The sequence below is a fragment of the Erpetoichthys calabaricus genome, chromosome 8 (assembly GCF_900747795.2).
Source record: "Erpetoichthys calabaricus chromosome 8, fErpCal1.3, whole genome shotgun sequence".
In the NCBI taxonomy this organism is placed as follows: domain Eukaryota; kingdom Metazoa; phylum Chordata; class Cladistia; order Polypteriformes; family Polypteridae; genus Erpetoichthys; species Erpetoichthys calabaricus.
Genome location: NC_041401.2, coordinates 178,984,744 through 178,998,989, shown reverse-complemented (window position 1 = coordinate 178,998,989; position 14,246 = coordinate 178,984,744). Strand labels below are relative to the sequence as shown.

The 14,246-nt window shown below is 42.6% G+C and overlaps 1 protein-coding gene across 2 annotated transcripts in view; it reads right to left on the bottom strand.

Annotated features, from left to right (window-relative positions):
* Positions 1-14,246, bottom strand: part of fam131c (family with sequence similarity 131 member C) — a 50,807-nt gene that overhangs the window by 14,820 nt on the left and 21,741 nt on the right. For both annotated transcript variants that reach the window (XM_051930875.1, XM_051930876.1), the window contains exons 3-4: positions 12,326-12,361; positions 10,038-10,131 (exon numbers count right to left, since the gene is read on the bottom strand). In XM_051930875.1, coding sequence (XP_051786835.1) covers positions 10,038-10,131; positions 12,326-12,361 — 130 coding nt within the window. The remainder of the gene's footprint in view (positions 1-10,037; positions 10,132-12,325; positions 12,362-14,246) is intronic.

The window sequence follows — 14,246 nt, the reverse complement described above, 5'->3', positions numbered from 1 at the left end:
GCATGAAGCTGAGTACCAAAAGAAACACAAAGACCTCATGTAAAACGTGAGCAGTCATTATCCAACCTTGTCGCTCATATTGCCACCATTCATCCTTTATTTACTGAGGTTGGCACATTTGCTTCCACTCTGAAGAAAGTGTTCGACAACAAAACCAAGAAAAGATCTGAAAGGGGGCCATCTGTCTTTTTGACTTTAAGACATCCTTTGCAAAATCCATTAGGAAACTCTCGAGACCCTGCCACAGATCAAAGTTTACTCCTAACCTGGGTCAGACGCATAGGGTGACGCTCCATTTAAAGAAGAGGATCACGATCAAAGCCATCCATCCATCCATCCATTACCAACCCACTATATCCGAACTACAGGGTCACGGGGGTCTGCTGAAGCCAATCCCAGCCAACACAGGGCACAAGGCAGGAAACAAACCCCAGGTAGGGAGCCAGCCCACCGCAGGGCACACATATACCCCCACACACCAAGCACACACTAGGGACAATTTAGGATCGCCAATCCACCTAACCTGCATGTCTCCGGACTGTGGGAGGAAACCGGAGTACCCGGAGGAAACCCACGCAGACACTGGGAGAACATGCAAACTCCACACAGGTACAACTGCGCCACCGTGCTGCCCTACAGCAAAAAATATAAATAATAATAAATCAAACAGCTCGTAAGGCACGCATGTTCAGCCGTCACAGAGCACTTCTTCAATAACACGTCCCTCTTGATGAGATGAGACCTTGTGAGAGGCTCACACTCAAGCTCAAGAGCTCCAAAGGGGGCTTCAGCTGCTGCTGCCTCCCCTCACCTCACATCTCTCCTGAAGTGTCAATGGAGTCGCCTAAATGAATGTGATCAGGAGGGTGGGGGATTGGGCCTGGAGCTTGTAGGGAGAGCAGACAGATCTCACACTCGTCAGTTTGAACAGATAAGCAAAGCTAGACGCTGCCGGATGGAATCCTGAAAGCTTTTCAGTAAGAAAAATGAACGATTCAGAGCGTATACAAAGTTGTCACCCTAACCCTTGGAAGTTTTCACATGTTATTGTTAAACAACTTTGAATCACGGGGAATTTCATTTGGCAGATCAGTGGTCTGAAACATTTAATAATAATAATTTTTTACATTTATATTAGTGCCATTCTCACAGCTAAAAGTGCTTGAGTGATTGGGCAGCCATTTCAACCACTACTTATGTACTGCATCCACCTGGATGAAACAACAGCTGCCATTATTGTATCAGTACACCCACCGCAAAGTAGCTGTTAGGTGGTGAAGGGGTGAGAGAGACAGAGACAATTAGAGACTAATTGGGATAATTAGGGGGCCAGAATGACTAGGCCATGGTGGGCAATTTAGTCAGGACATCAATATATGCCTTACTCTTTAGGATGCCCAGGGATCTTTTATGACCACAGCAAGTCAGGAACTCGGTTTTATGTCTCATCTGAAGGATGGTGCCATTTCTAGAGCACAGTGTCCCAGTCACTGCACTGGGGTATTAGGTTCTACATTCAGACCACAGGGTAAGCGCCCTCTGCTGGTCTCACCAATCCTCTTCCAGCAGCAACCCATGCTTTTCCTAGATGGTCTCCCATCCAAGTACTGGCCGGGCCTGAGGTGGGTGACCTCTTTTGATGCCCTTTACCAATATAAAACACAAAAATGATCGATCTCATAAGCCCCTTTAACACAACACCCCTACATCATCACTGTTACAGCCAATTGGCTTTAGCGGTCCCAAATTTTTTGGTTCAATGGTGGTCACCTGTCTGGGGTCTGGACTTGATTGTCAGATAAATACACTTAATCTGGAAGGCACACATACATGAGGGTACTTGTGCCTATATTCACACATTACCTGGTGGGTTGCCAAGCAATAAGGGGGTGACATGGGACAGGAATCTGGCCCAACAAAGTCCTAAAGAGTTGAAAGATGTGTGAATCACATTAGTGCAGGCTGTCTGGGGTGAGGCCCGATTCTGGGCCTGGTTTAGACTATGACACAAGCATGTCATGTAAAGCACACATTGTAAAACTATCCTGTTGTGGGGTAAAAAATATGTACATTTTGGTTTATATTTCCATGATATTTTGTTCAAGACAACAGATGAACTACATTCAGGACAAATCAAAGCATGTCTTCTTCCCAGTTATACCTCACTTTTAAAACACATGTTCCAACAAAGAAAGGAAGACATGCTGGTGGCTCAGGTTATCAATTACTTTATAACCTGAGAAAAGATGGAAATCTAATTATTTTACAGCTTTAAAAAATATTGAAAGAAAGATCAAAATGTTTTCTAAATTTGCAAGATACAGAGAAACTAATTTATGTGTTTACTTCTAGTACGATTGACTACTGCAATGCATTATTCACTAGCTGATCAAATCGTTCTCTATGTAGCTTTCAGTTAATTTAAAATGTAGCTGCAAGAATCCTTACAAGAACTACAAAGTATGAACACATAACTCCTGTTCTCATGTCCTTGTACTGGCTTCCAGTTCAGTTTAGGGCTGATTTTAAAGACTCCCTTTTAACTTTTAAAGTCTTAAATGCCCAAGGCCCTGCTTACTTATCTGAGCTTACAAATCTGAGTGCACATTAAGATCTGAAGATGTCGGCCTGCTCAAGATTTCAAGGATTACTAAATTAGTTACAGGGCCTCAAAGCTGTGGAATGATCTGCCTACTTATGTAAGATAAGTCACTTCAGTCTCAACTTTTAAATTCAGGCTGAAGACTCACAATTTTAGTCTAGTATACCCTGACTAGAGCTGCCGATAAGCTGATTATACTACATTTCTGTTTTTTATTCATTTTAAACCATTAATAACCCTCATCTATTCTGTTTCTCATCTCAGTATCTGAATGCAACACTTGGTGCCACTGCTCTAATGCCAGGCTGTTCTCCTGCTTATGGAAAAGTCACCTCAGGTAAAGAAGTGTTGGAGTCATCAGGTGGAAAGATTTTCTCATCTGATTGGACGGCCAGCACAAACTCTACTTTAGAAAACCCAGGAGTGGGCAGGTGGCCAGTTGGCCAAGGTCTCCAAGGCTGTGACATTGTTTTTAACTTTCTCTTCTACAATTGTAATCACCAAACCTTGTCAACTGGCCATAGTTCGTCAATTAAATTCATGGAGAGAAATTGTTGGTATTCATTTTTGCTTAATCAGTGTCTACCTTGTTCTTGCGTGTTTTAACAAATCTGCATTTCTGAGTGTTCCAGTTCTGTATTTAGTAATTATCATCTCTGATACTTCACAGTGCTCTGTGCCCGCACTCAGTGAAGAGCGCTAAATAATAAAGAAGTTGGATTGTTTATGGGTCTTCTGAGAGGCCTCACACTCTTTCACCATTTTGAGTACCCCAAATCTATCTTATCCGATGGTCTCAATGATCGATATATTGATCTGCCAAAGCTCTATAGGTCACTATTCCAGTGGGAAGAGAAAATATTCTTCGACAGGAAGACATCGAGAAGTGGACATCATTGAGGACGGTTACGCTGTCAGGTACCCAACGAAAGCCCGATTTCTTCAGAAGACTTGGGCTAAAGCTGAATCAGAGGAAGAATTTCCAGAACAATTAAAGTCTTTGAAGAAAAATGTTTGTGTAAAAAAGAACAGTCAGTTCTTCAAACTTGACATCTTGCCATTTTCTCTACCTGCCTTATTCTGAGCAGGTCTGTGGGTGGGCTGCAGTCTACTTCAGCAAGCACAGGGAACCAGGCAGGAACAATCCCCTGGTAGGGGAACACACTCACACCCACTCACGTCAATCCACCATCCACTGTGGAAGGAAGTCCATGCAAACACAGGGAGAACATGCAGACTCCATGCAGGGAAGACCCGGGGCATAAACTCTGGTCTCTTTACTGAGCCACTGTGCCACTGTGCTGCTGAATCATGACATCTGCCATCGAATGTTCTAAAGTGATTTACACGTCATTCTCTTTTTAAGACTTTGTTGGGTCAGATTTCTATCCCATGTCACCCATTTTCTGCTTGTCAGCCCCCCTGCCCACCAAAAAAAAGTGTAAATATATATGTGAATAAAACATACCCTAACATATCAGTGATGAGCTTCCCAGAGAATACACTGAACTGGAAAAAACCAGAGCAGCGCATCCAAATGGCTTAAGAGGGAATAAGAACAAGCCGTCACATCAGGAGCAAGTCGGGCAGAAAAATAAAAATATGCTAATGAGTTGTAATCATAAGACACACGTGTCAGACATCAATTAGAATCATGCTTACAAAAAAAAAATGAATGCCAAGGTCAAATCCAGGACGGACCGAACCAAGCGGAGCTTCTTCATCTTACATTACCAACCGTCACTGAGGGGAATGAGTTGTGACAGGGTGAGAATTTCGAGCGTTTCAGGAATCAATGAACACAATATGCCTGATTTCAGAGTGATGTCTGTATGTCTGTGTGTGTGTGTGTGTGTGTGTGTGTGTGTGTGTGTGTGTGTGTGTGTGTGTGTGTGTGTGTGTGTGTGTGTGTGCGCGCCTGTGTCTGCATATCACTCTGTGAACATGAAAACTAAAAATGAATCAACTGAATGAAGCGTACGTGCCACTGTTATTCTCATGGGGAATCACTAGCAGCCTACTAATATTGAGCAAGAAAGTCAAATCACTGCAACAGACTGCATTCTGCACAGATTATCACATATTTCGTGTGTGTATCTATGTACATATTATACACCGGCATCATCAGGACGGCTTTGGTAAATCGATAAATACCACCGTAGGACGAGATGGGGAGCTGATGCTAATGGCGTCTTCTGCTTTCCCACAGCTCTGAGCAATTGATAGTAGAGGAGGCCGAGCCCCGCCCACAAAAGACGCTGTCAGCCCCACCCTCCTCAGGCTGGGGCTGATAAAACTGGGCGGTATAAACCAGACGGGCTTCTGTTGAACCAATTAATACCTCTTTCTATATATTGTGGCAAGCGGCTGGGGGTGGTACCCAGCCGGGACACCCAGAAGGACCAGAGGAGGGCTTACGCCTCCTCCAGACCACGAGGGGGTGACTGCCCTGGTGGCTTTGGGGACCACGGGAACTGAGCTTGGAAGCTCAACCCTATAGGGGCCCGTGGTCACTGCCAGGGGACGCCCCAATGCCTGAGGAGCCCTGGCCCTCAACACTTCCGCCATACCCGGAAGAAGACCAGGGACACCCGGAGTGCTTCTGGGTACGCAGCCGGTACTTCCGCCACACTGGGGAGTGCAGGCGGAAACTAATCGGGAGGCACCTGGAGCACATCCAGGTGTGTATAAAAGGTGCCGCCTCCCTCCATTCGATGGCTGGAGTCGGGAGTGTAGAAGACGAAGTCTTGGTGGAGAGGAGTGGAGGTCTGTCTGTGTCCGGCCCAGTTTCCACTATATATTTATATATATATATATATATATATATATATATATATATATATATATATATATATATATATATATATATATATATATATATAAATATATATATATATATATATATATTTATATATATATATATATATGGTTTGAAATAGTTTACTGTCAAATAAATGCAAAGAGTACACGACACGTGTTTCGCCCTCATTCTGGGCTAATCAGGTGTACACACTCCACTGCACTCCCTTTCGGGAATCGAACCTCGGACGTCAGCGCCAGAGGCGATGCCCCTAACGTTGCACCACGCCGTGTGGTTCGTTTATTTGACAGCATGTAGATCGGGGTAATTACATTCACTGCATTCGTAGTCTGTGTCACAATCTGATTGTATGGGTGGTTACCTACCAGGTAACGCTTGTGGTTGGCCAGCAATCTGCTAACATCCGCCACGGTGCCCTCCAGAATGAGGGCGAAACACGTGTCGTGTACTCTTTGCATTTATTTGACAGTAAACTATTTCAAACCATTCTATGATCTGCTCCTCACAAACTGAGGGCACCGTGGCGGATGTTAGCAGATTGCTGGCCAACCACAAGCGTTACCTGGTAGGTAACCACCCATACAATCAGATTGTGACACAGACTACGAATGCAGTGAATATATATATATATATATATATATATATATATATATATATATATATATATATATATATATACAGTGGAACCTTGGTTTGCGAGCATAATTCGTTCCGCAAACGTGCTCGCAGTCCAAAGCACTCGTATATCAAAGTGAATTTCACCATAAGAAATAATGGAAACTCAGATGATTTGTACCACAACCCAAAACTATTCATATAAAAATGATTAATACAAAATATAAAGTAAAAATACATAAAACAAATTAACCTGCCCTTTACCTTTGAAAAGAATCATGGCTGGTGTGAGGGAGTTTCTAAATTCTTGTGGGATTCCACCCAACGGGACGACACGCAGAAGAGCGTCCCAAAGCAATCGCAGTCTCCCAGCGCTGTAGCAGTTCGCCGTAAAAGCGAATCCGAAAAGATTGCGGACATGCTATAAGCGCCTGCCGTCGATGGGTGATATAAGGAACATTATAAATCCGCAGGGCACAGTACTACTTGGCCAGGGCCCTGCTGACTGCTGTGTCTGTCTATAGGAGAGCGGCAGATCCTGCTACAATAAATAACCGTGCTATTGCTGTTTCAAGCTGAATAAAGCTGGTGTTGCTAAAGTACTAAGACTCAGCTTCGTGTTTTGGGGTGCAAGATGGGGACTCGCACATCACAGCACACACACACACAGTCACAATGCTGCAGTAACCAGTATACGCTCATACGGATGTTGACTATATGAGTGAGGCACGCCGACTCAGATGGGGAATAGGAGACGATTGCCCATAATTCCGCAGTGAGAGAGAGAGAAGAACCATCAGCTCAGTTGTGATCACATGACACTCAGCAGACAAAGCGTATACATACTACTCGTATTGTAAGACCTCGCTCGTTTATCAAGTCAAACTTTATTAAAAATTTTAGCTCATCTTGCAAAACACTCGTAAACCAAGTTACTCGCAAACCGAGATTCCACTGTATATATATTATCTATATATACTGTACATATTGTATACTGTATATACATACTGTGTATTTACATATTGTCACACACATGCACATGGGAGGCAGCTAAAGGGCCTAAATGAGGGCAATTCCACAACAGACCAGAGGGTGGCGGAGTGTGCTGATCCTTTCTAACCACTGCAGACCAATTACGGGAAATTCCGCCTGGGTCCAATGACCTCACTTCCAGTTCCGGCCCTTATCCACCATATCCACGGCACCGTGAGTCTCATGGAGAAACGGGTAACGAGCCTCCCAGTGCCGTGGATATGGTTGTAACAGAAGCCAGTGTATGCTTTGGGGATACGCACTTACCTGTTTCGCTAGGAGAGGGTTATAAGAAAAGGAAGGAAAAAAAATAAAAGAAAAAGAGAATGAAGAGTTCATTAAGTGTACCGTCACGAAGGGCTTTGTGCACATCGCGCTCGTTCTGTTTTTCTTTTCCCATTGTGTTCGCTGGGATTTGCTCTGTGCAGGGGGGGGATAGGCGCACACAGAGCCATCGTCAGTTTTAAACGTGGTGCACTGTCCGTAACATTTTGGAAATCACAGCCTAATGTAGTAAAAGCCAAGTGCCAGATACTTCCCAGCATTTCCTATTGGTAAAAACACTCTTTGGATTTTTCCAGGTTTGATTTTCCTTTAAGCTCACTTCCTGTTAATCTTTCATTTTGTGTGTTCCATGGGATTCTATTGAAAGTCCTTCTGTCTACCACACTACTTGGTCGCTTATTCCAAGTGTCTGTGGTTCTCTGTGTGAAGAAAAACTTCCTAATGTTTGTGTGAAGATAGATAGATAGATAGATAGATAGATAGATAGATAGATAGATAGATAGATAGATAGATAGATAGATAGATAGATAGATAGATAGATAGATAGATAGATAGATAGATAGATAGATAGATAGATAGATACTTTATTAATCCCAATGGGAAATCTTCATACTCTTCATGAGTTTCCAACTGTGTCCCCGTGTTCTTCTTGAACTCATTTTAAAGTCTCAGACTCAATCCACTGCACTAATTCCCTTCATAAATTTAAACACTTCAGTCATGGCTCCTCTTCATTTTTATTTTACTTAAACTGTAAAAGCTCAGCTCTTTTAATCTTTCCTCCTAACTCATCTCCTGTAGTCCTAGAGTCAGCCCTGTTGCTCTTCTCTGGACCTTCTCTAGTTCTGTTATGTCCTTTTTCTAGCCTGGAGACCCAAACTGCACCCAGTACTCCAGATGAGGCCTCACCAGTGTGTTATAAAGCTTGATCAGGACCTCCTGTGACTTGTGCTCCACACATCAAGGTGCTATATAACCTGACATTCTGTTAGCCTTCTTAATGGCTTCTGAACTCTGTCTGGCAGTTGATAGTGTCAAGTCCACTATGACTCCTAAATCTTCTAATTTTTCCTCATAACTCATCCCCTGTAGTCCTGAATCAGCCTCGTTGCTCTTCTCTGGTCTTTTTCTAGTGCTGTTATGTCCTTTCTGTAGCCTGGAGACCCAAACTGCACCCAGTACTCCAGACAAGGCCTCACGAGTGTGTTATAAAGCTTCAGCAGAACCTCCTGTGTACTCCACACATCAAGGCGCTATATAACCTGACATTCATTTGCCTTCTTCATGACTTCCAAACACCATCCAGGATTTGATAGTGATGAGTTCACAACGACTCTTAAATTCTCCTCAAAAGGGTTAATGAAGCAAGAAGTGTTTCCTTTAAAAATTTAAAATGTAGACAAGTTACAACTCCCATATTTTTATCAGAAGACTTCAATGACATCACAAGGTGGCGCCTCTTAAGTAACGGTAATGATGTTCCTGACATGCCGTGCCACAGCCCATACGATGTAAACATAAGACGCTGCCGATGCATTCTTTCCAGCCGGTGCATCCTTCATGATCTTCAGCGCCATCTACCAGCCATGAGCAGAGCGTCAGAGAGGATGATGAGACCTCGCCAGTCTCTGCGTCTTCTGACAATAGCAACTACATTTTTTTTTTTTATTATTAAGATGTTAGCACAAAACTTCACAGAACTCTAGGGAATGTCATGTGAGAAAAAAATGCTTTGCAAGTTACCAATTTGATGCTGTGTATTGCATTTTACGGGTTATTCTGTGGTTACTCTGTTACGTAAAGTGAATATTATCAGAGTTTAATGTTTTGTTATAAAGTATTCGATGCAGAAAAGTCTATTTTGAGCAATCACTAGCAAATGGTTACAGTTTTTGGTGGTCGAGGGAAACCCAAGCCCCCAATTCCTGAAGGAATTTAATGTACTAAGATTCAGACCTTCAACTTTTACTCCATTTTCTAACATCACCCGAATGATAGTTGAGGATTAACTGTATACTCCCACATAGTGGAATAAGTAAATCTGACAGAGAAAAGAAAGGGAAGCAGGAAGGAATCCACCTTAATAAAAAGAGTCAGTGTGTCTGTCTGGGTGTCCATCTGGTTGCTGTGTCTCTGTCATTCCAACAGATGGCACATCACAAAAATCAACACTGCTTTTATGAATCCCAAAACAAATGGCAAATAAAGCAGAGAAATATGCATTGCATTTATCATTCCAACACATGGCCCATCACAAATGTTAACAGTGCTTTTATGAATCCCATAAAAAAGGGCACATAACAGAGACAAAGGCATGGCATTTATCATTCCAATAGATGGTACACTGCAAACATTAACAGTTCTTTTATGAATCCCATACTAAATGACATATAAATATACATTGCATTTGTCATTGCAACACATGGCCCATCACAAATATTAACAGTGCATTTACAAATTCCATACCAAATGGCATATAACAGAGATATAGGCATTGTTTGGTGCACTGCAAACATTAATGCTAAGGTCTTCATTAATTACTTAGATCTCAACCCATCTTAGATGGGTGGCACAGCTGGTGACTATTAATTGTCAGACACTCCTAATGAACATCTCCAGACCCTTCTTGAGACAGACACAGACTACGCCAGACACCAAAGAACAGCCATCAGCCTCACTCACCAAATATTGATGAAGTTGCCAGCTCCGTTATGTCATAGCCACCATTGTTCTGCTTCTTCTCTGTCAAAATCCCATTGGACGCCTTGAAGCATTTCTAAAAGACATCATATAAAACAGGAGTGACAAAAAGGGAAGCACCACAGGTGCGGATGTGCGAATTCAAACTAACAGAAGTGGCAGTTCAGAGTGCGGTCTGTAGGGGGCTCAAAACCAGGAAGTAGAGATGGGAAAATGATACCGAACCGTCGACGCTTCTGCCAGTCAATCTGAAGCGTAGTGAGTCAAATCACTGTGTCGGAGCTTGTGTTGAAACACCGCTGTCACGTGACCCGTGACGTTTGAAGCTTCGAACGTCTTCAGTGCTTCACAGCGCGCTTCATTGGTTTGACAGCTTTGGCGCTAAATTAACAGGTAGCCTATAATAAAATACATCATTCTCATTCAACAATGTTGGGTTGTGAGGTGACAGAGATTTGGAGAGCTTTGGTGACAGATGGCGACTAACAGCGGACGACAACATTCAAAAGTTTGGGAGCACTTTGATCTCATACCACCGAATAAGGTAGAATATGTTGCCTCCTTATGGTCTACATTTTATGTTCTGATTAGAATCTTATTCTTACAGTGTTAAATAAAATAAAATTTATTTTATTTATTATAATTATTAATAATACTTATTATTAATTATTATTATTATTAATTAGTATTATTATTTTATTTATTTTATTTTAAAAAATTGTGAATTTCCCCTTGGGATTAATAAAGTATCTATCTATCTATCTATCTATCTATCTATCTATCTATCTATCTATCTATCTATCTATCTATCTATCTATCTATCTATCTATCTATCTATCTATCTAAAATGCATTTCAATTATACAACACTGTTTAGGTGTGGTGTTTGCTGTCCATGCAAAATTTGTCTTACAACAACAACACGTCATCCATGTTGAGACTCCTGCGGCACCACCTGTAAAGCTGCAGCAGGAAATATCTCGAGTGTGTCTTTTTAGTCCGGTATTTCGGATTCAAACTTTTTTTTTTTTAAACTCTCTAAATCCTAAATCTGCTTGAAATGGACCTTCCAACATTTTAGCCATCACACTCTAACCAAGTTATATTTGTTCTTAAATTGAATCTGGAATGTGTCTTGTGTTTGGATGAGTGCGTTTGCACATTAAGTCTGCCATTATACTACTATCCTCTTTATTTAGAGGTGACACAGAACACTTACTTCTGGTACAGTACGAAAGTCTCTCCTAAGAAAGAAATTCATTATTTAATGTCTAATGATTGTGTATTCATTATTAAATAGTATAAATGGACAAGGACCTTAGCAGAATAAAATGAACATAGGCTTTACTGGTGACATGACACTGAAACAGTGAGGGCTGCTTCACTTGCACTCTTGAGAGCTTGCCTTGACCTCAGTTAACCACCAGATGTCGCTGTTCAAACTGGGGCTGAGGCTTCAAAGCTTTGAATCTTTGTCGGCACAAATAGAAAGAAAGCCTCAAAACTTCACGAGGCTTCATTTCCCCATCACTACCAGAAAGCAAAGATTAATGGTGAGGGGAATGGTAAGCAGAATTAGGGGATGTCCAAAGTGGCGCCTCTCAGAAGTCACTCTAGGGCTGCTGCTCTTTCTAAGACACGTAAATGAGGACAAAAGACAGAAAATGGAGAACTGGAGGAGTCATTACAGAGGGTCCCGGGCAGCAAACAGACTGTAAGCTGGTAAAACTGAGGTCCTGACTCTCTGGGCGTGTTTCAAAAAGAGTAGGCCGTCCGCACTGCCCTGGCTAAACTGCCCAACATGGCCTGGTCACTCTGATCCCATACCCAATCCCTTCTTGGCTAACTACCTCCATAACCTCTTCACCTCCTAATATCTAATGTTTGGGGAGCCTCGTGGAGTGAGAAGGGTTGCACATGGATGCTACACATTGGCGGTGCTTGAAGTGGCTCCCCACCCTCTTTGTAAAGTGCATAGAGTAGGTTAGAAAATCACTCTGTTAATGTAATTGATTGAATGAAATTATGATGCTAGAGGCATTTTTGTGTAATTGGGATATTTCAAAGTATTTGTGTACTTTCTAAAGCCAGCAGTCCATTTTGGGCCTGTGTAGGCCGAAAGCCTGCCTCTGGTGTTTGGGCCCTGGCTGCCTGAGGTGAGGCCTGTTTCTATGCATGTCAGATTCTCCTTGGGGTGTTTTTGAGCCTTGTACCACACTTGCCAGTTTCATTAGCTGCATTCATGTAAAGAAACAAGCCAGTTTATGTTACCTCCAAGGGGTCCCAACAAAATCCAGACTGATCCGGCTGCATGGGAGGGAGAGAAAAGAAATCATCAGTCGATCAATCAACCTACCAGTAAAGGTATCAATTCATTGTGTGTCAGATCAACGGCACATGGCTCACTGCGTAGCAGTTCACTAAGAGTCAAAGTCCAGATGTGCCAAGCATCTCTTAAATGTTTTCATCATTTTAGTTTGTACAGTCAGTTTAGAAAAGAATCCCCTCCCCTTCAAAATATTTCCATTTTTTTGCTTTACTGCCTTAAATGAAAACACACAAACCAATATTTTATCCAGCTTTACTTACTCAATGCAATCTATAACATCCAAGTGAAAGATATCACAGCTACAGTTCAGAAGAATTTAAAAAATAAAAAACAAGAAATCCTGAGATTAATAAAGGACCCATCCTAAACTCAATCAGGTGTAAGTGCCCACCATTTCCATTGCAGACCCTGGTAACTGTCTTCCTTCCACCTGTGATCATCAGTTGTGATCCATGTGATTAGTGAAGCTGTTCCTGGAGCTTTCATTCCCTTGCTTGGTAGTGCAACTGACAGCAAACAACTGACTGTGGGTGGCCAGTCAGCCACTTTCAAAAGATCTCAGGGATAGAGTTGTGGACAGACATAAGGCAGGAGATGGAGACAAAAAAATCTCAAAGACTTTATCAATCCCAAGGAGCTCAGTAAAGTCCATCATAAAGAAGTGGCAAGTGTTTGGTACTACTAGGACTCTCCCTGGATACGGCCGTCCCTCCAAACTGGATGGAAGAGCTAGGAGGAAACTGGTAAGAGAGGCTACCAAGAGGCCAATGGCCACTTTGAAGGAGTTACAGGATTTTATGGCAGAGAGTGGTCATTAATGGTGTGCATGTGACAACAATTTCACAAGCGCTCCACAATTGTGGCTTGTTCGGGAGGGTCGCAAGGAAAATGCCACTTGTCAAGAAAGGCCACATGAAGGCTCGTTTGAGTTTTGTCAGAATGCGCCTTGAAGATTCTGATGCCAAGTGGAAAAAGGTCTGACGGTCAGATGAGACCAAAATCAAACTATTTGGCGTCAATACCAAACAGTCCACCAATGCAGCTCACCATCCACAACACACCACACCTACAGTAAAGCATGGAGGGGAAAACATCCTGTCGTGGGGGTGTTTCTGTGCTGCACGGCCTGGGGCTTTCGTTAGAGTAGAAGAAAAAATGAATGGGGCAAAATACCATCACCTGCGGTGGATTGGCACCCTGCCCGGGATTGGTTCCTGCCTTGTGCCCTGTGTTGGCTGGGATTGGCTCCAGCAGACCCCCGTGACCCTGTGTTCAGATTCAGCGGGTTGGAAAATGGATGGATGAAAATACCATCACATTCTTGAGGAAAACCTGCTACCCTCTGCCAGAAAGTTGAAGATGGGCAGAATGTTCACCTTTCAACACGACAACAACCCGAAACACACAGCAAAATTGACCACACAGTGGCTGAAGGAGAAAAAAGTGAATGTCCTGGTGTGGCCAGTCAGAGCCCAGAACTAAATCACACTGAAAATCTGTGGACCACCAACGCTCACCATCCAATGTGACCGAACTTGAACAGTTAAACTGTAAAGAAGAGTGGGGGGCAAATATTGAGGGGGCTCAATCTAGATGTGCAAAGCTGATAGAGTAGGATCCCAACAGACTCAAGGCTGTCATTAAAGCAAAATATTGACATTGGGAAGGATGGGGGTGCGGGGGGTGATCCTTTATTAATCTCAGTAGGTCTTGTTTTTGATTTTTTATAATTCTTCTGAACTGTAGCTGTGATATCTTTCACTTGGATGTTAGAGGTTGCATTGAGTAATCAAAGCTGGGAAGAAATATTTTTTGTGTGTGTTGTCATTTAAGGCTGTAAAGCAAAAAAAAAAATTGGAATAT